General features: G+C 40.2%; 1 protein-coding gene across 1 annotated transcript in view; it reads right to left on the reverse strand.

Annotated features, from left to right (window-relative positions):
* The window catches only part of LOC115156368 (uncharacterized), a 45,650-nt gene that overhangs the window by 4,360 nt on the left and 19,615 nt on the right, over positions 1 to 21,675 (reverse strand). Inside the window, exons 11-19 of the mRNA XM_029703843.1 lie at positions 20,138 to 20,258; positions 19,242 to 19,407; positions 19,039 to 19,094; positions 3,658 to 3,697; positions 3,053 to 3,176; positions 2,051 to 2,226; positions 1,654 to 1,817; positions 485 to 644; positions 196 to 311 (exon numbers count right to left, since the gene is read on the reverse strand). Coding sequence (XP_029559703.1) covers positions 196 to 311; positions 485 to 644; positions 1,654 to 1,817; positions 2,051 to 2,226; positions 3,053 to 3,176; positions 3,658 to 3,697; positions 19,039 to 19,094; positions 19,242 to 19,407; positions 20,138 to 20,258 — 1,123 coding nt within the window. The remainder of the gene's footprint in view (positions 1 to 195; positions 312 to 484; positions 645 to 1,653; positions 1,818 to 2,050; positions 2,227 to 3,052; positions 3,177 to 3,657; positions 3,698 to 19,038; positions 19,095 to 19,241; positions 19,408 to 20,137; positions 20,259 to 21,675) is intronic.

The raw sequence follows: 21,675 nt of genomic DNA on the forward strand, positions 1-21,675 counted from the left end.
CTAAGTTAGTGCAACATTTTAATGCCACTGGTGTTGCAAAGTATCAGTGTTAAATGGCAGAATTTTGAAATATATAAATTCAACACTTTCTGGTGGTTGTCATTTACACACTTCAAAGGTGTGAAATTGAACACACGCAGTGTTCAATTTACCAATCAAATTTCGCTGTGCAGTTGAATAAAGTGGCAATAGTACCAGTGTTTTGGGGAGAGGTTTGTGCATACAGAGCAGGCGACCACTGTAGACCACTATTCCACAGAGGAGCACCACCAGGAGGCTAATGGCACACAGTACACTCAGAACCACAGGCACTGGGGGACAGACAGACACCAAGGGTTACGGACTATAATTGCTAACAGATGTAAACACTGATGTAAAATAATGGCCGTGCCTGTTGTGTATGACTGATTTACCAGTGCTGTATTGCTATGTTGTACTACACTGTGTGGTCTCTTAGCTGTGCTGTTAGGCCCTGGTACTGTACCTGTGTTGGCAGCAGTAGGGCTGGTGAAGGCACAGTGGGGCTCAGAGGGGACAGAGTGAGGGTTAAAGCTCGTAGATGCGGTGACAGTCACGCAATACTCCGCCCCTGGCTCCAGGTAGCCAATTACAGTTTTCTCAGTGGAGGTGACCCACATGCTGAACTACAAAAAGGCAGAGACATTGTCACAATGTTTATATAATGTTTATAGACCCGTTTACCATGCTGTAATGCTTTGGATAAGTAATCCACATTGATCATTGACCATAACAGTCTAATTCATAGCCATGTGTGTAGCTATAATACCAATATCTCATTAAGATATTAGTCCTATGACTAATGATTTGTTCATTCATTGTTGTCTTGTATTAGATTCACTGTATCTGTACCAAATTGACAAATAACTGTGGGTTAGAGATAGGGAGATGAGATGACTGACAAAGAGATGAGGAGAAGAGACCCCTCCTCCTGAATCTGTGTAGGCGTACTTTTTCTCAGAGCAAGAGGCAGTTTCCTCGAACACAAACCAGACTGTGTGCTCCTGAGAGGAAGGTGTGGGCAAAAACCACACGTATCTACATCTGTAGTCATGAAAGATAAACAACCCTCAGTGAGGAAAAATGTGCATGATTAAATTCTTATATTAGACAGATACTGATCTGCTTTCTCATCAATGCCCTGATGTTATTCTCAGGTTCTATTCAAATGTAACGTGTGTGGGTTTGACCACATTCTCAGAACTTGCTTTCTTTTCTTGGTATATGTCCTTTCACATATCTTTACACTGTAAAAAAACAACAACCTCAAAATGATGTTGATAGGTGAAACCCAACGTGACAGGGAAAGGTATAGGTCTTCCCTGTGGCTCAGTTGGTAGAGCATGGTGTTTGCAACGCCAGCATGGTGAGCGCAACACCAGGGTTGTGGGTTTGATTCCCATGGGGGGCCAGTACAAAAAAAAAATGCATGAAATGTTATGAAATGTATGCGCTCGCTACTGTAAGTCGCTCTGGATAAGAGTGTCTGCTAAATGACTAAAATGTAAAAGATATCAAAATGAGTGTAAGATCAAAGCTGTAAACAGATGTCAGCTAAAGAGATATGTTAAAAAGTCCCCCCCCCCAACTTACCCCATTGGGGGTCACAATTTGAACTACCAAGTCAAGTCCTACCTGAGATCCATCCCTGGTCCGGCGCACCTTGCAGGTGAACTGCCTGTAGAGGAGCTGTGTGGGGGACAGGGAGTGCTGCAGGCCCCTGGATGTGGGGGGAGTTACCTGCAGGAGCAGGCAGTTCCCACAGCCGGACACAGACACCACTGGAGGGCCCAGCAACGCTGCAACATCAGAGGTTACAGTGAAGACTGAATGATTCTATACAGGTAAATGATGTAACGAGGACCACTAGAATGGACAATATTTTTCCATTTCCTAATATAAAAAAAGAGTAGACTAACGTTTCACTCAAATACCATTCTCAACATGCATTTTGTCTAGTGAGCCGCGGTATTCCAATGAAAAGAAAAGGGGACTGAAATGGAGGGGAAAAGGTACAGTAAAAGCATCTCACTGTCAGTCAAGGGGTTGAAGGGCATAGAGAGGGACCAGTTGGACTTCTGAGTAGTGGTGATGGCTTGAACACGGGCTTTGTAATGATAGAAGGAATCCTTGAACGTGTTAGTGAGGTCACATGACTGGCTCGTCTTCAACCTAGCACAACCCTTCACGAGCTGCCATGAGTTCTTCCTGGAGGAGGGAGAGATATAAAGCAATTAGAGAGTTTCATTTCGCCAAATTTGAAATCATAATTTAAGATTTCCAAGACCTCTCTGATGAGAAGAGGCTACCCTTCCTGTAGGGGGAGGACGCAGAGAGCTGTGGGTTGGCAGCGCACCCCATTGCGTCATTTAGCCGAGCGTTTAAGAGCCTTAGGCCAGTAATCAAAAGGTTGCTAGTTTGAATCCTCAGAGCCAACTAGGTGAAAAATCTGTCAATGTGCCCTTGAGCAAGGCACTTAACCCTAGTCGCTCTGGATAAGGGTGTCTGCTAAATGACTAAAATGTAACCAAAATGAGGGACAGTGTCTGACAAACCAACCTGCACATGTCTTCAAGTTATTTATTTACTTACTGATTTCCATTTCTAATACAACTCCACCCCCCCACCCTTGATTATTGTTGTTACTGATTGTCATGTTTGTGACAATCTTGACAATTATTCATGATGTTGTTATTGATATTATTAATGAATCATTCAATTTCCAAAGTACACTTTGCCAATATGTACATTGTTATGTCATGCCAAAAAAAAAATGAATTGAGATTGATTTGAGAGAGAAAAAGAGAGAAATAGAGGGGAGAAGCTAAGGAATTGCAACACTGATGATGATATCTACACTGCTCTACATTGCACAATTGCAGTGATTCATTATTGGCCTTGACCAACTAACCAGACGAAACGAAAGCATTGGATCATCCTGGAAGACAACCTGAAAAGAAAGTGTTTATTCAGCAGCTATGTATAAGGATGGGTTAAATGAAAGCATGGGACTGAAGTGTAAGTGTGAGCTAACCTGAGGCTCTGAACTGTGAAATGTGTGTTGTCAGGAGTCCCTGGACCTGGCAGCCAGGTCAGAGTGTGCTCCAGGTTGAAGGAGACAATGGACACGTTGGTAGGGGCTGGGAGCATGGACACCACTGGAAGATACACACACACACAGATAGGCAGACAGACAGAGTGAGACAGACATAAAAAACATCCAAAATGATAGACAGACACAGAACAGGACAGCCAGAGAGAGAGACATTTTAGCAGAGCACAATATTAGTACCAGAGACAATGCAAACGAAAACACATCAAACATTCACAGACTTTCTTTTCTTCAAATAATACAAACAATGAAGATAAGATACTGTAGATAAGGGAAGCTGGGTCAATATACAGTACATTATACAGCCCTCCTTCAAGAGTTGCAACTTGCAAGAGGAACATCCTACATTAAATACTGCAGTCCTCACCAGAAAGTAAAATGCATGACACAAACAATCAACGAAAATCAATTGAGGGGTTAAATGCGGAAGCCAAATTTCGTTGAATGCATTCAGTTGTGCAACTGACCAGATATCGCCTTCCCCTTCATTTCCCCCCAGAGACCCCCTTCAAAAAAATAGAGCCTACCCAGGGGTAGGTGCAGGAGCAGCAGGGTCCAAGGCCCCATCTTTCAGATTGGGTCAGGTCAGTCCAGTGGTAGCTGTGTAGGATGGCAGGCCTGGCCCTTTGTCTCGGGGTTAGAGTGCAATGAGCTGGGGCTAGGAGCTGCTGCTGTCATTATGTAAAGGTGTAAGTTTCATTTCCCCAGAAATCCCTCCCTGAGTTGTTCCCCCTAACTCACTCACACACCTTATAATATCCCTGTGCCGTGTTCTGTCACTCCCACACTCACTGGAATGCTGCATGCTAAAATGGGATGTACACCACTGGATTGAACAGTATTTTCAATTTTTTTGCTGTCCATTTGAATGTAATATTTGTGTTTGTGAATGTTTGAAGTGTATGCTGTATTAGTTGTGTGTTTCTTTACGAGATCAGTTTGAAGGAAGCTATACAGTATACATATTTCTGTCATGAACATAAAGCTTGCTTATAACGTTTTACTGAATAGAGTGCTGTCGTCAGTTTATTAACTGTTTATAACATAAAACTACAAAACAAATGTTAAGATGGTATATACATATATTTCATTTATTAAGTAAATAGAAATAAAAAAGGATACAAAATGTCTTCAATAGATTCATTACAAAATGTTTATATTAGTAATTTGACCCTTAACAGTTTGGCATTAACAAATATTACATTTCAATTACCAATAAACAGAATATCTCCAAACAACATTCTTTTTGCATTGATAACGTACATATAAAATAATACACACTTCAAAATTACTACTTTTTCCTGAATATGTAACAGTTTGGGTGGCAGGTAGCCTAGTGGTTAGAGCATTGGGTCAGTAATCGAAAGTTTGCTGGATTGAATCCCCGAGCCGGCAAGGTAAAAATCTGTCGTTCTGCCCTGAACAAGGCAGTTAACCCACTGTTCCCCGGTAGACCGCCATTGTAAATAAGAATTTGTTCTTAACTGACTTGCCTAGATAAAACAAAAAAATGGATTGCAAGTTTTCTATAGTATGGCAAAAAGCAAGTAAAGGCTACTATACTACATTGGCATAAACACTGAAAAGTATGTTGACCATAAACGTGTGAATATGTACAGAATACTGTATTGTATAGCTTGACCTATGATACCCTTGACGTTTGCCCATGAGGTTCCCACAAACACATATGGTACACACACTGATCCCCACTTTACAAATGTTAGGCACCAAACAGAATTTCAGGAGTTCGAGAAAGAGATATATATTTGGAAATATAGTTTAGCACATCTCATGACAACTTGGATGGTAAATTACTCAGGATGATAGCAAACGATATTGCCACTCCTATTTGCCATCTCTTCAATCTAGGCCTACAGGAAAGTGTGTACCCTCAGGCCTGGAGGAAAGCAAAAGTAATTTTGCTACCTAAGAATAGCAAAGCACCTTTTACTGGCTCAAACAGCAGACCAATCAGCCTGTTACCAACCCTCAGTAAACTTTGGGGAAAAATTGTGTTTGACCAGATACAATGCTATTTCACAGTAAACAAATTAACAACAGATTTTCAGCATGCTTATTCAACATGTCCGGCACTTACACAAATGACTCATGATTGGCTGAGAGAAATTGATATCAAAATTGTGGGAGCTATTTTGTTAGACTTCAGTGCAGCTTTTGCCATTATCAATCATAATCTGCTGCTGAAAAAAATGTATTATAGCTTTACATCCCCTGCTATATTGTGGATCGGGAGTTACCTGTCTAACAGAACACAGAGGGTGCTCTTTCATGGAAGGCTTTCCAAAATAATCCACGTAGAGTCAGGCATTCCCCAGGGCAGCTATCTAGGCACCTTACTTTTTTCAGTCGTTACTAATGACCTGCCACTGGCTCTGAATAGAGCCTGTTTGTCTATGTATGCTGATGACTCTACACTATACACGTCAGCTACCATAGCAAGTGAAATCACTGCAACACTTCACAAAGAGCTGCAGTCAGTTTCAGAATGGGTGGCAAGAAATAACTAAAAGCACTGTATTTGGGACAAATCATTCACTAAACCCTAAACCTCAACTAAATCTTCTAACGAATCATGTGGAAATGGTCATGGTCAAAACATATTGATGCAACAGGCACTAAGATGGGGAGAGGTCTGTCCATAATAAAGCACTGCTCTACTTTCTTAACATCGCTATCAACAAGGGAGGTCCTAGTTTTGTCGCACATGGACCACTGTCCAGTCGTGTGGTCAGGTGCCACAAAGAGGGACTTAGAAAAATTACGAATGGCCCAGAACAGGGCAGAAGGCTGGTCCTTAAATGTACACGGAGAGCTAACATTAATAATATGCATGTCAATCTTCCTGGCTCAAAGTAGAGGATAGATTGACTTCATCACCACTACCGATCTGTCTGTTTAAACTACTAGCACACAGCTCAGACACCCATGCATACCCCACTAACACATGCCAACATAGGTCTCTTCAAAGTCCCCAAGTCCAGGACAGACTATCGGAGGCGTACAGTACTGCATAGAGCCATGACTACTCTATTCCACACCAAGTAACTCATGCAAGCAGTAAAATAAAATTTAGAAAACAGATTTAAAAAATACACCTTAAACCGGGTGTACACTACACGACTTTCAAAATCCTAACATCGCTGAGCCTCTCACATTAAACAAACTTCTTTCCTGTAGTTATTTTGTGTTGCCAACATAGTGGTGCGCACACTAAACGATGTGGCACAGACGGGGGTCACACACTGCAAGATTCTTCACTTGGTTGTTATGATTCTCAATACCATGTGGTCTCATGAAAACAATGATGTGATTAGATTTAACATACAGTATCTACAATTAGCTGTGGCTCAAAGCAGCCTCAAATGTTTTCAGTAAGACATTCACGCTTGCCATACAGAGTTGAAATATCTTGCCAACATTTAGAATTGAATAACATTGCTTGTGAACTTCAGAGCTGTAACAATGACACTTTTGCTTTGGTTAAAGACAAGTACAAAAGCATACTAGTAGTAGCTCCTGCTTGAGTCTACACATGCTGGGAGATGCAAAACTACGTCATCATCTCACTGGCTTCTTCTCTGGCAAACTCTCATTGGCTATTGCTGATCACTGTTCTCAAAACGTGTCATTGCACATCTCACACTACAAGAGCAATGCAGATTTTGTGCTGATAAAATCAAACATGTTTGAAAATGTTAGGATGTCTGGGACTACTCAAACACAAGATCGGTAGCCCTCAGATTGCGTCTCTGACCCGCTCACATCAAACGAGCGTCAGTGATGGCAGCGCGCCCTAGTAGGCAGCGACATGGGGATTTTGTCTCCAGTCTCAAAAACTTGACTAGGATAGCTAAACAATGGCCAAAATTGTGTAGTGTACACACAACTTTATGGAACAGCAGGGACTGTGAAGAGAGAAACACACACACACACACACAACACACAAACACATGGATTGTGTGTAGATATGTGGTAGTAGGGTAGTGGCCTGAGGGCACACAATTAATGTGTTGTGAAATCTGTTGTGAAATGCAATGTAATGTTTTTAATTGTATAGAACTGCCTTAATTTTTCTGGACCTGTAGGACCTGCCTTGATATGGATCCCCATGCCAAGGCAGCAAATAATGGGATCCATAATAAACACAAATGAGTAGTGAAGCAGACCCCTTTCCTTTACCAATCAAATTTCCCTAGACATAGATGCAAGTTAGCAGGTTGTTAGCTAGGTAAAATGACTGAAAAATGTTGTTTATGAAACCAATAATTAGCGACCCGGAATTAGTTTAAAACGGTCTGCAACATGGTTTGTGAAATGATATAAAATATGCGTGAAATCACGCAGGAAGAAAAAAAGGTAGCTCCGTTAATATGGGTCATATTTTTTTAACCGTTTGAGCTAAGACAAGACATTTCCTTTGCTGTAAAACTGCAAGCATGCCTGTCACATAGCTGTGCTATATTTGTCCTCCCTGGCACTCAGAGGCTGCGTGACAACAAACTTGCAGAGCCTACTCAGACTGGCCGTTGCCTTTGGTTATACCAGGGATTAAATGATACAATGTATTTTATTATCTTTACTTGCTCTGCTCCAATGTATCAAATGCATAAATGCAAACACAGAAGACTCATCAGGGTCACTATCCCTGCTCATTACAACTAAATTATATTTAAAAAACTGATTGAGGAATAGAAACGGACTTTATAAAGAAATATATAATTGGTAGGGCTGAAAAATGTGGTAGTATCATATGAAACGGTACTACAGTATTATAAAATGTTGGTATCATAAGTATTATGACGTTTTGGTACTGTGATATTACCGTCGTACCGGTATACGGTGCAACACTACAAGAATGCATTTGTGCATTTTGCTAAAAGCTGCCCAGAATCAAGTAAAAAAAATTCAAACTATCATCCACCACTGTAACATCAACTTAAAACTAGCAATGCTCAAGGACACTTGACATAGAGTATACATTCATTCTTTGGAGATTTGAACTAGGGTGGTCTACTAAGCTAACAGAGGGACATTTTTTAGATGGTCATACTATGGATAATTTTGCTACTTCATTTAGAAATGTAGGACCCCTTTAGGTATCAAATTATTATATATATATATTTTTTAAATATAGCCACCGAAAAGTTCAAATCCTGAGAGAATTTATGCACTCTTAGATTCTAGATTCTATCAGATCCGCGATAGAAAACATCCGCATGACGGTGTCGGAGGTGGAACTGCGTTAGATCTGTTAAATCCACAAGCATCTATCGGAATAAAAAATACATCATGTTTTATTGTCATATACACCAGATGGGTCCAGTGAAATGTGTTGTATTACAGCAGGTGTCAAATTCATTCCATGGAGGGAAGAGTGTCTGCGGCTTTTCATTTCTCACTTGTACTCGATTGATGAATTAAGGTCACTAATAAGTAAGGAACTACACCTCTGACACCGCCAAAACACCAGCTATGCGGGTGTCGGCTATTGCGTGTTTACACTTGATCTGATTGAATCTAGGCCATAATCTCAAGTGTCCCTGAGCACTGCAAATTTTTCTTAAAACCACTTAAGGATACGCACCTTTTTTTCAATTTCCGCCTAAAATGACATATCCAAATCTAACTGCCTGTAGCTCAGGACCTGAAGCAAGGATATGCATATTATTGATACCATTTCAAAGGAAACACTTTGAAGTTTGTGGAAGTTTGGGAGGCAACGTCTGAAACCTATCGTCTTAACTCCTTTGAGTACCGGACTCCGGTTGCTTGTTTGGATAGTCATGATTTAGCATGTGACTGTTCTGGAATTCCACCAGGTTGTACCTAAGGGTGGTATTCTGCTGCATTACAGACTCCACTAGAGCTCTTAAAGTACTGATCTTGGACACATGAGTGTCGTACTTGCTCCTTTCGGTCTTAGACTTATCTGTCATCATTTGCAGATAGAGGTTTGGAGTACGGAGCTGGAGATTCAGTGATGAGATTTCCTCCTCTTGCTTAAAAATCAATATTTCCATCTTCATCGCCTGAGTTCTCTCATCATTCATTTGGTCAGCGACTTCAATGAGTTATGCTGATTTGTCATCCAACTTAGTCATTGTGTTCATTAACTGATTGTCTTGGTCTGCAGAATTTGGAGTAGAGCATTGTTACTTTAAGTAACGTTCAACAAAACTGCCTGCATGTTATCAAATTGTGTGCTTCTGTTTGTAGATAACTCGACAGATTTATCTAGTTTGGAGTGGACTACATCGTATTTAGTTTTGGCTAAATCGAGTTGTTCCCGGAGACAAGAGTTTGTGCTCATTCATTGTCATAAGTATTTGCAATTACTTTTAATTGCTCAAACGCAGTTCCTCGGCTAGCAGAATATTTTAATTCCCTGCTTTTGTCAATAGTTGCTCGGTTCTCTCCACCTGTCTCCTCATGTTAGCCATGTCTTGCACGTGCTTCAGCTGTGCGCTGTGGTATTGGACCGATGCCAATCGTTGATGGCGATACATAAGGGCTAAAGTGGAGAGAACCGTCACAAAGCCTATGTATGATGGTTGATTTTGGAGAGGTTTCGGCTGTTTTTTCACTAATGGCATAATTAGGGTTGGTATCGCTGCTGAGGTCAGAGATCAATCCTTTTATGGGTGGAGGTTCACTAATTAGTGGAGGAGTGGTGACTACCCCCTCTGATAGCTTGCACATTATTTGAAAAATGTAGAGGAAAAATGCAATTTTTTTTTTTTAAAGTTTGGGTTTGGAATTTGTTCGAAGCTGCAAAGACAAGTTTTATATTTTTACAGATGTTAACGAACCATCAGTACTGTACCAGTAATGTGGTAGTTGGACGTGAATGAATTTGCAAAAGCAAATTGAATTAATTAATCAATGATAATGATTAATCATACCTTGATAGGCTATCTGGGAATTAAACTTTAATTAACCTGAGAAGTTGGTTCATCTAGGTTAATATGGGAAGTTTAGAAGTGTCTCATTTGATTGGAAGAACTTTAAGGTATGTTCAACAATTTAACTTATTAAATTGAATTAGACGATGATATCCAGTCAATGGAGATTGTATAGATTATCATGTGTAAACAGCAGTTCAGATGTTAGGGTACATTCACCACTAGGTTCACTTCTCAGTAAGGCCGAAGCCACATGGGATTCCTGCTGGAGGCGGGACTTCCTTCAGTACTGGGTAGTTTGGACTGAGCTTTGCACAAGCAAATTTTACTGATGAATCAATATTAAAGATAAATCAAACCTGTATAGGCTGTTTGGGAATTAAACTTTAAATTAACCTGAAAACCTTGTTGATCTAGGTTAATGTGGAAAAAGTTTACATTGTCTCATTGTAGAAAAGTAATCAATTTGGATATTTTTTAAAAGATCCACTTGAGAAGGTAAATCTGGCAATTTTACTTCTTAGTTAAATTGAATGAGACATTGATATCTGTCTGGATATCATAAGTAACCACTTGGGTATCACCTGAATAATTATTCTTGAAGGAATGTACTCGCGATTCTTCAGAGGTCACTGATAGCACACACTGAAATCAAGCGGAAGTACAAAGGGAGGGACTTCCGTCGCGCAATTCGGAGGAATTTCAACGTGACACAGGAAAAACAAAATGTCTGTTTTCCCTTTGTTAGCTTAGCATCTCGTGCAAGCTAATCCTACTTTGTACACTTTCAGGCATAACATGGATCCCCTTCAGCAAGGGAAAGGTTTTACTTATAACTTATTATGTTCAAACCCTTTTCGGCGTTATTTTGACGATGTTTTATGTGTATAATAAACTGGGTGTGTTGTGTAATCTGCTTTTCAATTTAATATAGGCTGAATCAAAATGAAAGCGTCATCCTGTTCACACGGGGCACCATTATGTCGTGTCTTTACTATGGATTAAACTAATGCAGGAGAATATAACACATTAGATCTGGTAAAAGATAATACAAAGAAAAAAAACATTTTTGTACCGTCATCTTTGAAATGCAAGAGAAAGGCCATAATGTACCATGCCAGCCCAGGCACAATTTAGATTTTGGCCACTGGATGGCAGCAGTGTTTGTGCAATTTTTTTATAGACTGATCCAATGAACCATTGCATTTCTGTAAAAATGTCTGTATCAAGACTGCCCAAATGTGCCTAATTGGTTTATTAATACATTTTCAAGCTCATAATGGTGCTTTCTCCTCAAACAATAGCATGGTATTATTTCACTGTAATAGATACTCTAAATTCGACAGTACAGTTAGATTAACAAGAATTTAAGCTTTCTGCCAATATCAGATATGTCTATGTCCTGGGAAATGTTATTGTTACTTACAACCTCATGCTAATCACATTAGCCTACATTAGCTCAACCATCCGGTCGGGGACCCACCGATTCGGTTTGTGCCATAGGCGCATCAAAAGAAGGCTATCCTATAAGTTTAAATGCAATTGCAAGTGAGGCATGCCAAGTTAATTTGCAGGACAGGCCAAAAAGTACCCAAGCGCATTGCATTTGACAGTAAATATATAACAGAACACTAATACATACACTACCGGTCAAAAGTTTTAGAACACCTACTCATTCATTCAGTTTTTCTTTATTTTTTCATTTTTTCCCCTACATTGTAGAATAATAGTGAAGACATCAAAACTATAAAATAACACATATGGAATCATGTAGTACGCAAAAAAGTGTTAAATCAAAATATATTTTATATTTGAGATTCATCAAAAAGCCACCCTTTGCCTTGATGACAGTTTTGCACACTCTTGGCATTCTCTCAACCAGCTTCACCTGGAATGCTTTTCCATCAGTCTTGGAGGAGTTCCCACATATGCTGAGCACTTGTTGGCTGCTTTTCCTTCACTCTGCGGTCAGACTCATCCCAAAATCTCAATTTGGTTAAGGTCGGATGATTGTGGAGGCGGGTTGGATCATTATCAATTGTTTTTCAACAGGACAGTCTCACTAAGCACAAACCAGATGGATGGCGTATCGCTGCAGAATGCTGTGGTAGCCATGCTGGTTAAGTGTGCCTGTAAAATCACAGACTGTGCTTTGCTGGTGACACTACCACACCATAACACTTCCTCCTCCATGCTTTACGGTGGGAAATATACATGCGGAGATCATCCGTTCACCAAAAATCCAAAATTTGGACTCAGACCAAAGGACAAATTTCCAATGGTCTAAAGTACATTGCTCGTGTTTCTTGGTCCAAGAAAGTCTCTTCTTCTTATTGGTGTCCTTTAGTAGTGGTTTCTTTGCAGCAATTTGACCATGAAGGCCTGATTCACACAGTCTCCTCTGAACAGTTGATGGTGAGATGTGTCTGTTACTTGAACACTGTGAAGCATTTAATTGGGCTGCAATTCCTGAGGCTGGTAACTCTAATGAACTTATCCTCTGCAGCAGAGGTAACTCTGAGTCTTCCTTTCCTGTGGTGGTCCTTGTGAGACTTGCTTCAGTTTCATCATAGCGCTTGATGGTTTTTGCGACTGCACTTTCCAGATTGACTGACCTTCATGTCTTAAAGTAATGATGGCCTTTCTTTTCACTTTTCTTATTTGAGCTGTTCTTGCCATAATATGGACTTGGTCTTTTACCAAATAGGGCTATTATCTGTATACCACCCCTACCTTGTCACAACACAACTGATTGGCTCAAACGCATTAAGAAGGTAAGAAATTCCACAAATTAACTTTTAAGAAGGCACTGTTAATTAAAATGTATTCCAGGTGACTACCATGATGCTGGTTGAAACAGTGTGCAAAGCTGTCATCAAGGCAAAGGGTGGCTACTTTGAAGAATCTCCAATATAAAATATATTTTGATTTGTTTAACACTTTTTTGGTTACTACATGATTCCATGTGTTATTTCATAGTTTTGATGTCTTCACTATTACTCTACAATGTAGAAAATAGTCAACAACAAACAAAAACAAAACACTTGAATGTTGTTCTAAAGGTGTTCTAAAACTTTTGACCGGTAGTGTATATTACTGTAAAAATCTACCATATAATGACTATAAAATGTACCACTAAATTAACAGCAATGGCTAACAGTGTAGTTTCATGTTATCACATGTTGAAGCATATGTGAAATATGTGACATTTCACATCTGAAATCATGTGAAAACGTGTTTTTGGAACATATGAAGTGTTTTGAAATGTCACATGAAGTGTTCCAAAAACATGTTTTCACATTTGAAAAGCCACATCATCACGTGACTGCTCCCATCCTCCTCTTTCATCTGCTGTAATCCCTCTACGGTCCGTGTGTCTCTCTCTCTCTGAGAAAAGACTGAAGCTCAAGTCCTGTCCCAATGAACCACACTTGGCTGGCTCTGTTTTAGAGGAAGAGGAGGAGTAAGAGGAGAGGGGGTTGTTAGAGGACAGATCGGCAGCGGCCCCTCGTGTCTCGTACCCTCCTCCTCCCCCACTATTTATCTTCCCCTCCGTCTCGATCACTGCCTCACTGTCGTCCTTAATCTCTCCATCCTTTCCACTGCTTCCCGAAGGTGAAACTAAATGCACTGAGGGAAACCGTTCCTCATCGTAGGACACTGGAGGCAGGTTCTCTTGGTGTTGTATTTATCTCTGCAAAGAGTCAGACAGTGTTAATGTGTTTTAAATGAAATATGTTGATAAAAAAACCCAGTCTTAAATCAAGAGACCGTTGAGCCTCTTCTGACACCATGTGTGAGCCTGTGACTAAGGTCACCTCATACAATCCCCCATAAGGGAAAACCCCTCAACACTAAACCATTGCTGTGGTCAACGCTTCACAATGGAACAAATCAAATAGCGAGCGGATTGGAAACAACCTAGCTTTTATTAGCAGCGTGTTAGCCTAGACTCTCCCTCCTCTACTTGACACATTTATGTTAATTCAGCTATGTGGTTTAAGTCATGCCCACGCTATTAACGGTTCCTTGTACCTCGTCTTTGTGACAATGTATGTACAGTAATAACTATCATGTTTCCATGGCACATGGTTTATGAACTGACACACAAAACAACACCGTATTCAAAACTTAAGAGTTTTTCAATTGAAATGATTATATAAAATTCTTGCAACCAATAGAATGTTATGTATATGGGGGATACAAAACATCTGTTTTTCATGCATGATGGCTCACTGTTTGTTGTTGGCATATCCTGCCTAGGTTTACCCACTTTGCCAATGAAGTAATCATTAAAATAATTGGCAACATCAAATGGTTGTGATGAATAAGCCATCTGATTCGATGAAAGGTGGAGTTGAATTTATCTTTCTGTCCATAATTTAATTTAAAGTACTCCAAAGTGTTTTCCCACTCCATCAATATTTATACAGTATCATTGATCTTGGCTTCATAATAGTTTATTCTTCGTTGAGTTGAGTCACATCATTTCTCAATTTGCAGTAAATCAGATGTGCAACCAAACTTATTAGCCACTCCTTTTGGCCCATCTCTTTCAGCCACACAGCTTTTCAATTCCTCATCAATCCATGGAGCCTTAACAGTTCTAACAGTCAGTTTCTCAACAGGTGCATGTTTATCAATAATTGGAAGAAGCAATTTCATAAATGTATTAAGTGCAGTGGCTGGATGCTCCTTATTAATAACATCAGACCAACAAATAATTGTAACATCATCTACATAAGAGTCACAGCAAAATCTTTTGTATGATCTCTTCTACACTATTTTAGGCCAACTTTTGAAACTTTGCCTTTCCTGGGTATAGCCACTATATTGTGACCACTGCATCCAATGGATACAGACAAAGCTTTCAAACAAAGTGCTACAGACTTAGTAAAAATGTTATCAAAACATGTGGATTATCTTGATCCTGTAGTGCTTGTAAACACCCATGTAGGTTGATTAATAACCTGAACCAGATTACAGGCACTGGTTACAGTGAGAAGCTTCCTCTTGAGCAGACAGTTTGATGAAAGCCAGTCAATATTCAGGACCCCAAAGAAAGAAGACCTCTCGGTTTACATCACATACAGTATCAAGCATTTCAGACACATTATTTAGCTACTGACTGTTAGCACTTGGTGGCCTATAGCAACACCCCAAGATAATATGCTTTAGATGAGGCAGGTGACCCTGCAACCACAGCACTTCAATAACACTTGACATGAGATCTTCTCGAAGCATTACAGGGATATGGCCCGGAATATATACACCATAAACATTTCTGTCTCTTCTATAGATGTTATATCCTTGTACTGCTACTGCTGTATCATCCAAGGAATCATCTAAATGAGTCTCAGGAATGGCTAATATATGAATGTTATCTGATGTTAGCAAGTTATTGATTTCATGAATCTTATTTCTAAGGTTGCAAATATTAATATGGGCTATTTTCATCCCTTTCCTAGGTAGCTTCTCAGAGATAAACATAATATGGAAAATACCAAACAAAGCAAGAGAGAAAAAAAACATTAACCAGTTGGTATGTGCAACTGTGTGTGTCTGCTGCAGGATTGAAGCTACGAACCCATCCCTTCCAGGCTCAAGCGCTCTGGTAGCTTTCATGGCCGGGATGTTATTTTCTCTTGTGGCACACAGCTTCTGGATAGTCCTTGTTGAGGAAGATGTATGTTCCTTTCAAGTTCTTGGCTCTTTCGAGAACAGCTACCTTGTCCTTTAACCTCATGAACTTGACCACGATCGGCCTGGGCCTGTCACCTGGGCCGGTTTTTCAACCCTGTGGGCGCGCTCCCCCTCAATCTTCCTGTGGTCCAGCTTCAGTTTCTCAGAGATAATTTACATCACTTTGTCTTCAGACTTCATCCAGATCTCATGCGGAGATTCTGCAATTTCATCCACAACAATGTTGTTCCGCCTTGATTGTCCCTCGAGATAATCTGATTTCTCCGTCATTGTTATCATGGATTCACATACAGAACTGATGTCCTCTCTCAATGACTTACAGATTGCTGTCATCTTACGGTTTTCCTGTTTAAACTCATTGAGCTGCCCTGGGAGAACTACAAACTCTTCTTCAGGTCCTGGACCTCTTTGGTCAGGTTGTCCATTCTTTTATTAGTTGACTCCACCAGTATTTGGACACAACACTTGAAGCTATTTTCTTGTTGTTGTAACAACTGCTTGTAGAACTATTTTTGTTGGTTTAAAAGTTCCTTCACCTGTGATAGAGAGACACCCCTGTCATCAATGGTGCCCCCACCGGCGTTTGTCTTTGTCATGTAGCAATGTAGGCTTATGCTGTTATTCCTCGCAGTTCCAGACAGGGCAGGTCACAGGGAAGATGGAAACAGCAACAAACAACAAGGATCTATAAAGTCACAAGCCCGGAACCCTGCCAGCTTGATAGGTACCTAACAGTGGCAGCTAGGCTAGCTGCTACACCAAGCAGCTCAGACCCTTGATCGGCAGGATGCCTGGACAGATACTATAGCAGTGGTCCCAGCAACTGTTGCCAACTGCGTCGCAGGATCCGATCTCAAAAGGTAGCTCAGGGTTAAAGTTTGGGAAAGATAATTTTCACTGTAAAAATACACCTTTAATAATAAAAGCATTATGTGCATAGTAGCATTTGCTGTCACTTTTGATAATGGTGTTTTCCCGCTAATGGAGCATTCACGCTTAAAGCCTACTGCTGTGTGCACTTTGCTGCACTTATAATGTGAAGAAATAGCCTAATAGTTTATCAACATTTTAAGCTAAACGTTCAGATTTGTTGCATCAGGCTCAATGCAAACACAACGTTTTTTTGATGCTAGTGGTTGTATTAATTTGGGATCTATCGCATCCCACAACTGTCCCAGACTGTGTTTGGAATATTTATTTCTCGCACAGAGGTCATGCCTGTTAAGCAACTTTTTCAAATTATCATTAGAGTTGCATCGTGCAGCCTTACAATGTATTAAAAATCAAACATAGCCCAACGTTTGTAAAACAACCATAGTTACATTAATAACTCTAAATTAAGCATATTGGAGGACCTATTTCTTTGTTAACCGCTCAATACAGAATAGCCGCATGTGCACACTCCCTCAAATGGTTTGGAGAAAATATCCTTTCTATTTCATTCAGCTTTTTTAAATTGTTTTTTCATACTATAAAATAATGCCACAGAATTCTAAGCAAATCTTGTCTGCTAAATGAACTAGTGTAGCCCACAACCATAGTCAGATCAGAACCTAACATAAGGACAACTCAGAGTATGCTATTCTGTTCTTCTGAAATAGACAACATTTTCTCCATATCGTGTTTCTTTAGACCTGTCTAAAATAAACAATGGATTTATTGTGATGGTGTCGGCTATATTACATGGATTTATTAGACTTTTTAAAATGTAGATGTTACAAAGGTCTGCATCAGTGGCTTAGATGGAAGCCAGGAGATGCTAAATGTGCTTATGTTAATTAACGGTCAATTACTGTGAGACCGACAGATATTTGCTTGACAATCACCGTTTGACATAATTTTGTGACTGCAACAGCCCTTGTCATGAACAGTGCTTGTGCCCATAGAAATGCTGGAAGGGGGGCCCTGAGTGAAAAAGTTTGGGAACCCCTGCATTAGAGAGACAAAGAAGAGGGGTTTGTTTTAAAGGTGCAATATGCAGAAATCACTTTGCCATTTCTGGTTGCCAAAATTCTAATAGATCACCTAATTTCAGTTAATGTGACTGTCACGTCCTGACCAGTAATAGGGGTTATTTGTTATTGTAGTTTGGTCAGGACGTGGCAGAGGGTATTTGTTTTATGTGGTTCGGGGTGGTGGTTTGTTTAGTAGGGTATTTGATTTATGTATTCCGGGAGGTTTTTGGGCACTGTTCTATGTTAGTTGATTTCTATGTTCTGTCTAGTCTTTTGTATTTCTATGTTTTGTTAATTGGGGTTGGACTCTCAATTGGAGGCAGGTGTTTTCTAGTTGCCTCTGATTGAGAGTCCTATATATAGGTATGTGTTTGAGTACTTTGTGGGAGATTGTTCTGTGTATAGCCTTGTGCCTTACAAGCCTGCGATTAGTCGTTGTGTTTGTTTTGGTTCTCCTTCTTGTCCGTTTATAATAAAGAAGATGAGTGCACATTTCCCCGCTGCATTTTGGTCTAAATCCGACGTCAACCGTTACAGTGACAAAACAAACAGTCATTGTGTAAACCGCTGTGAAATATATTTTCCATAACATAAAAAGTTGTATTTTCAGCTGTTTGAAACTGGTGTACAAAACCAAACGTTTTTAATAATAAATAAAAAGACGCAAAAACAAAACTTAAGAACGGGAACCATAGACATATTGCACATTGAACCGATCTACTGCTTCTTAGACTTGCTTTCAATGAGAATGACAGATCTGTAACTCACATTTCTATATGAATGTTTTCAGGTCAGCCCAAAAAATTAACTATCTTTGTAGTTACAGCTTTAACCAAACAAGAGAGAGAAGCAGATGCCGGGGGCTGCAGCTGTCTGTTAAACACTCTGCCCTTTGTCTTTGTGACCACAGCACAACCACAGGTACATGTATCACAGTGGTGGCGTGTGTGTGTGACAACAGAGGGGAGGCATATGCGACACCTGCAGCTCTTTCCTGTGTTGTGTCTCCACTGTGTGAGCCTCATGTTGACATTTTACCAAGGCCTAAGCTAAGGTTTGTGATGTGACTTAATGCTATGAGTTACCCAACACTTTTCAGACTGTGTTACCTTGTCCCAAATCCCTGCTGATTGAGTAACCTGCTATCTAGGGAGTTTTGCCTAGCCACTGCGCTTCTGCATCAGCATGTCTTGCTCTTAGTGGTTTTAGGCGAGGTATCTGTAAAAGCACTTTGTGACAACTGCAGATGTAAAAAGTGCTTTATAAAATACATTTGATTGATTGATTGAAGCCAGGGCTGGAATATCTGTATCAGTCTATAGCTTACCAGTATTTCTGGAAGAGGTCGTTTCAGACAGATGAATCCAGTGTGAACCAGTAGGGCTGTACAGAGCCCAGACAGCATCACAAGAAGACACAAAACCACTGAGACCTCTGTGTCTGTGAAGAGAGAGAGAGAGAGTAAGGGCACAAAGACCACTAACATGGATTCATGTGTGTACACCCATGTGTGCGCGCACACACACGTGCCTGCGGTGTACTTAGAAGTAGTGAAGGTACAGTGTGGTTCGCTGTAGGAAGAGTTCCCGCTGCGTCTCTCTGGGCCGCCTAAGATGCTGACGGAGACACAGTACTCTCTGCTGGGGGCCAGGTCCTTCAGAGTCTTACCCTTCAGAGACACCTTGTCCACAAAGTACTGGACACAACAGATACCATCAAAACCATGCCAGGGATTTTTCTGCATAGAAAAGTATTGGGCGGGCAAAAACGTAAAATAAATACAAAAAATATATTTTGTAAATATTTTTCAGGATGGAATATATGTATATATTATATATTTGTTTTAATAACAATTACAAAAATAACAGGGACAATCTAAAATGTAAAAATTATGCATTCAGGAATATTTTTGTTATTGCATGAGGCCCCCCATTGATTTTATTATAATGTTCGATACATTCAGATACAGTAGCATAAGCCATGGCCCAATGTGTAGAATTGCAGGAAATGTGCTTTAAAAACTGCTAAATGTTCTCTTAGCCTCGTGGCAAAATATGTAGAATTGCAGAAAATTAGCTTTAAAACAGCTAAATTGTATCACTGCAACCAACAGCTATGCCCTCTAAATTTTTTAAATTAGCAATCACATTATTGGCCACGCCAACCACCTAAGTCCCATTTTGATCCAGAAAAATCCCTGCATGCATCATGCTTGAATGCACTGAAGAGACATTTAGCACTGAAAAAAATAACATTTAATGCATTAATAAGCACTTCTGATGATTTAGTGAGTGCTTTATAATGAGTTTGAATCTGTCACTCAATTTGAAATTGACCCATATGTCACAGGTTTTGGGTCTTCAAAGGTTTGGACCATCATAAAGAAGTTTAAGGAAGTGTACGTATCATGCTCTTCCTGTCCTTACTGTTGCGCCATCCCTGTTGCTTCTGATGTGGAGTTTGTAGCTGAACCTGTCGTAGACATCTCGTTGGCCATCCACGGGTGGCCTCAAGTCCACACAGAGTGCTGCCACAGGCTCAGGCCCACTATGAGGTTGGAATATTACTGTGAAATTGCCAAAATTATGATAATGCCATTTTAGTATTAAACCTGTTTGAAAAGACCACCTGAAATTTAGCCTGTTTTGGTGGGATGGAGTTTTGGCCTGACTGGTGACATCCCCAGGCTGTAAATTAGTTAATAGACCAGTAAGAAAGCGTTCCAAACCTCTCTGCCAATAACAGCTAGTTTTCCGTTTCCCCTCTCCACTCAGAACACTCCCAGACAGTCTAAAAAATTATTTTGAGAAATTGCTCTTTGCTTAGAAGCTATTTTTGTTTCTTGTTGATAATTTTAATTGAAAACAATCACTGTAAGGTACTTAATTGTTACCCAGAAATGATTTGATATCAAGATAAAAACAGCTGTATTGGACTTTTAAAGGTTGAGTAAGTAAGAATTTTGTCCACAAACGTACCGACATTTATATGATATGTAAATAGTTTATGACTAATAAACGCCATAGTGTAGTTATTTTGTTGGATACTTCTCCCTATTAGCTGAAATCATATATTTTTTAAAGCCATTTTTGCTATCACGCTAGCTGTTGGGTCCGAACAGACCCAACAGCTAGCCGGACAGACCCCCAAATCGGACAGACCCCCAAACAGACCCCCAAATCATGGTAATTTGTTGTGCTAGGCAACACTCCTGCACTTGCTGGGGCAGGCCTGCTTCCCCCGTGGATAAAGCCAGTGTGAGAAACTTGCTAACAAACATTTGTGCTATGAAACTAACTGCACACTGACCCAAAACATATTTTCTAGATTCATCATAGTGTTGTTAGACAAAGCAAGGAAAGTGAACTTCAATACGCGATGTAGCCTAGTTTTATTGGAATTTGCAACTGTTGTTTGTAAGTAATGAATATGCTAGGTTCTGACATGACTCACTGCATCTTTAAAGTCTCTCCAAGGGGACCAGATGTTTTTAAAATGGAGAACGTACCGAACACAACTCCAAAGTATTTTAACTTTAACCCAGAGGAAATGCTGATACTCATTGTCGTTGATGAGTTTAAAGCCATCTTAGTGGGTCGGGCGTGAGATTTGGTTCCCCAACACAGCGAACACCTGGCTGTAGTAGGTGGGGTTTCGGTCAGAGGAACTCTTTGGTCAGGCTACACACCAGAGGGGACTGCACATGCTCACAACCAGCCACCTCTTCCCAAGTCTGTCCGACCCTTCCCCTTCTGTACAGGAGGGACAAAACATAGGGAATAAGAGAGAGATAGAGAGGGAAATAGCAGTTGAAGACTAGCTGAGGTGTTTTGAACTTGTTACCTTTAACTAATCTGCTTACTTGTTGGCTAAATATTACAGTAGTAACTATGAGTATGTATCATTGCCCTTAAATGCAGGAAAACACTCCCAGTCCTGTTCTGACAAGTCTATCGTCACCTAC

This window comes from Salmo trutta, chromosome 20, assembly GCF_901001165.1.
Source record: "Salmo trutta chromosome 20, fSalTru1.1, whole genome shotgun sequence".
In the NCBI taxonomy this organism is placed as follows: Eukaryota; Metazoa; Chordata; class Actinopteri; order Salmoniformes; family Salmonidae; genus Salmo; species Salmo trutta.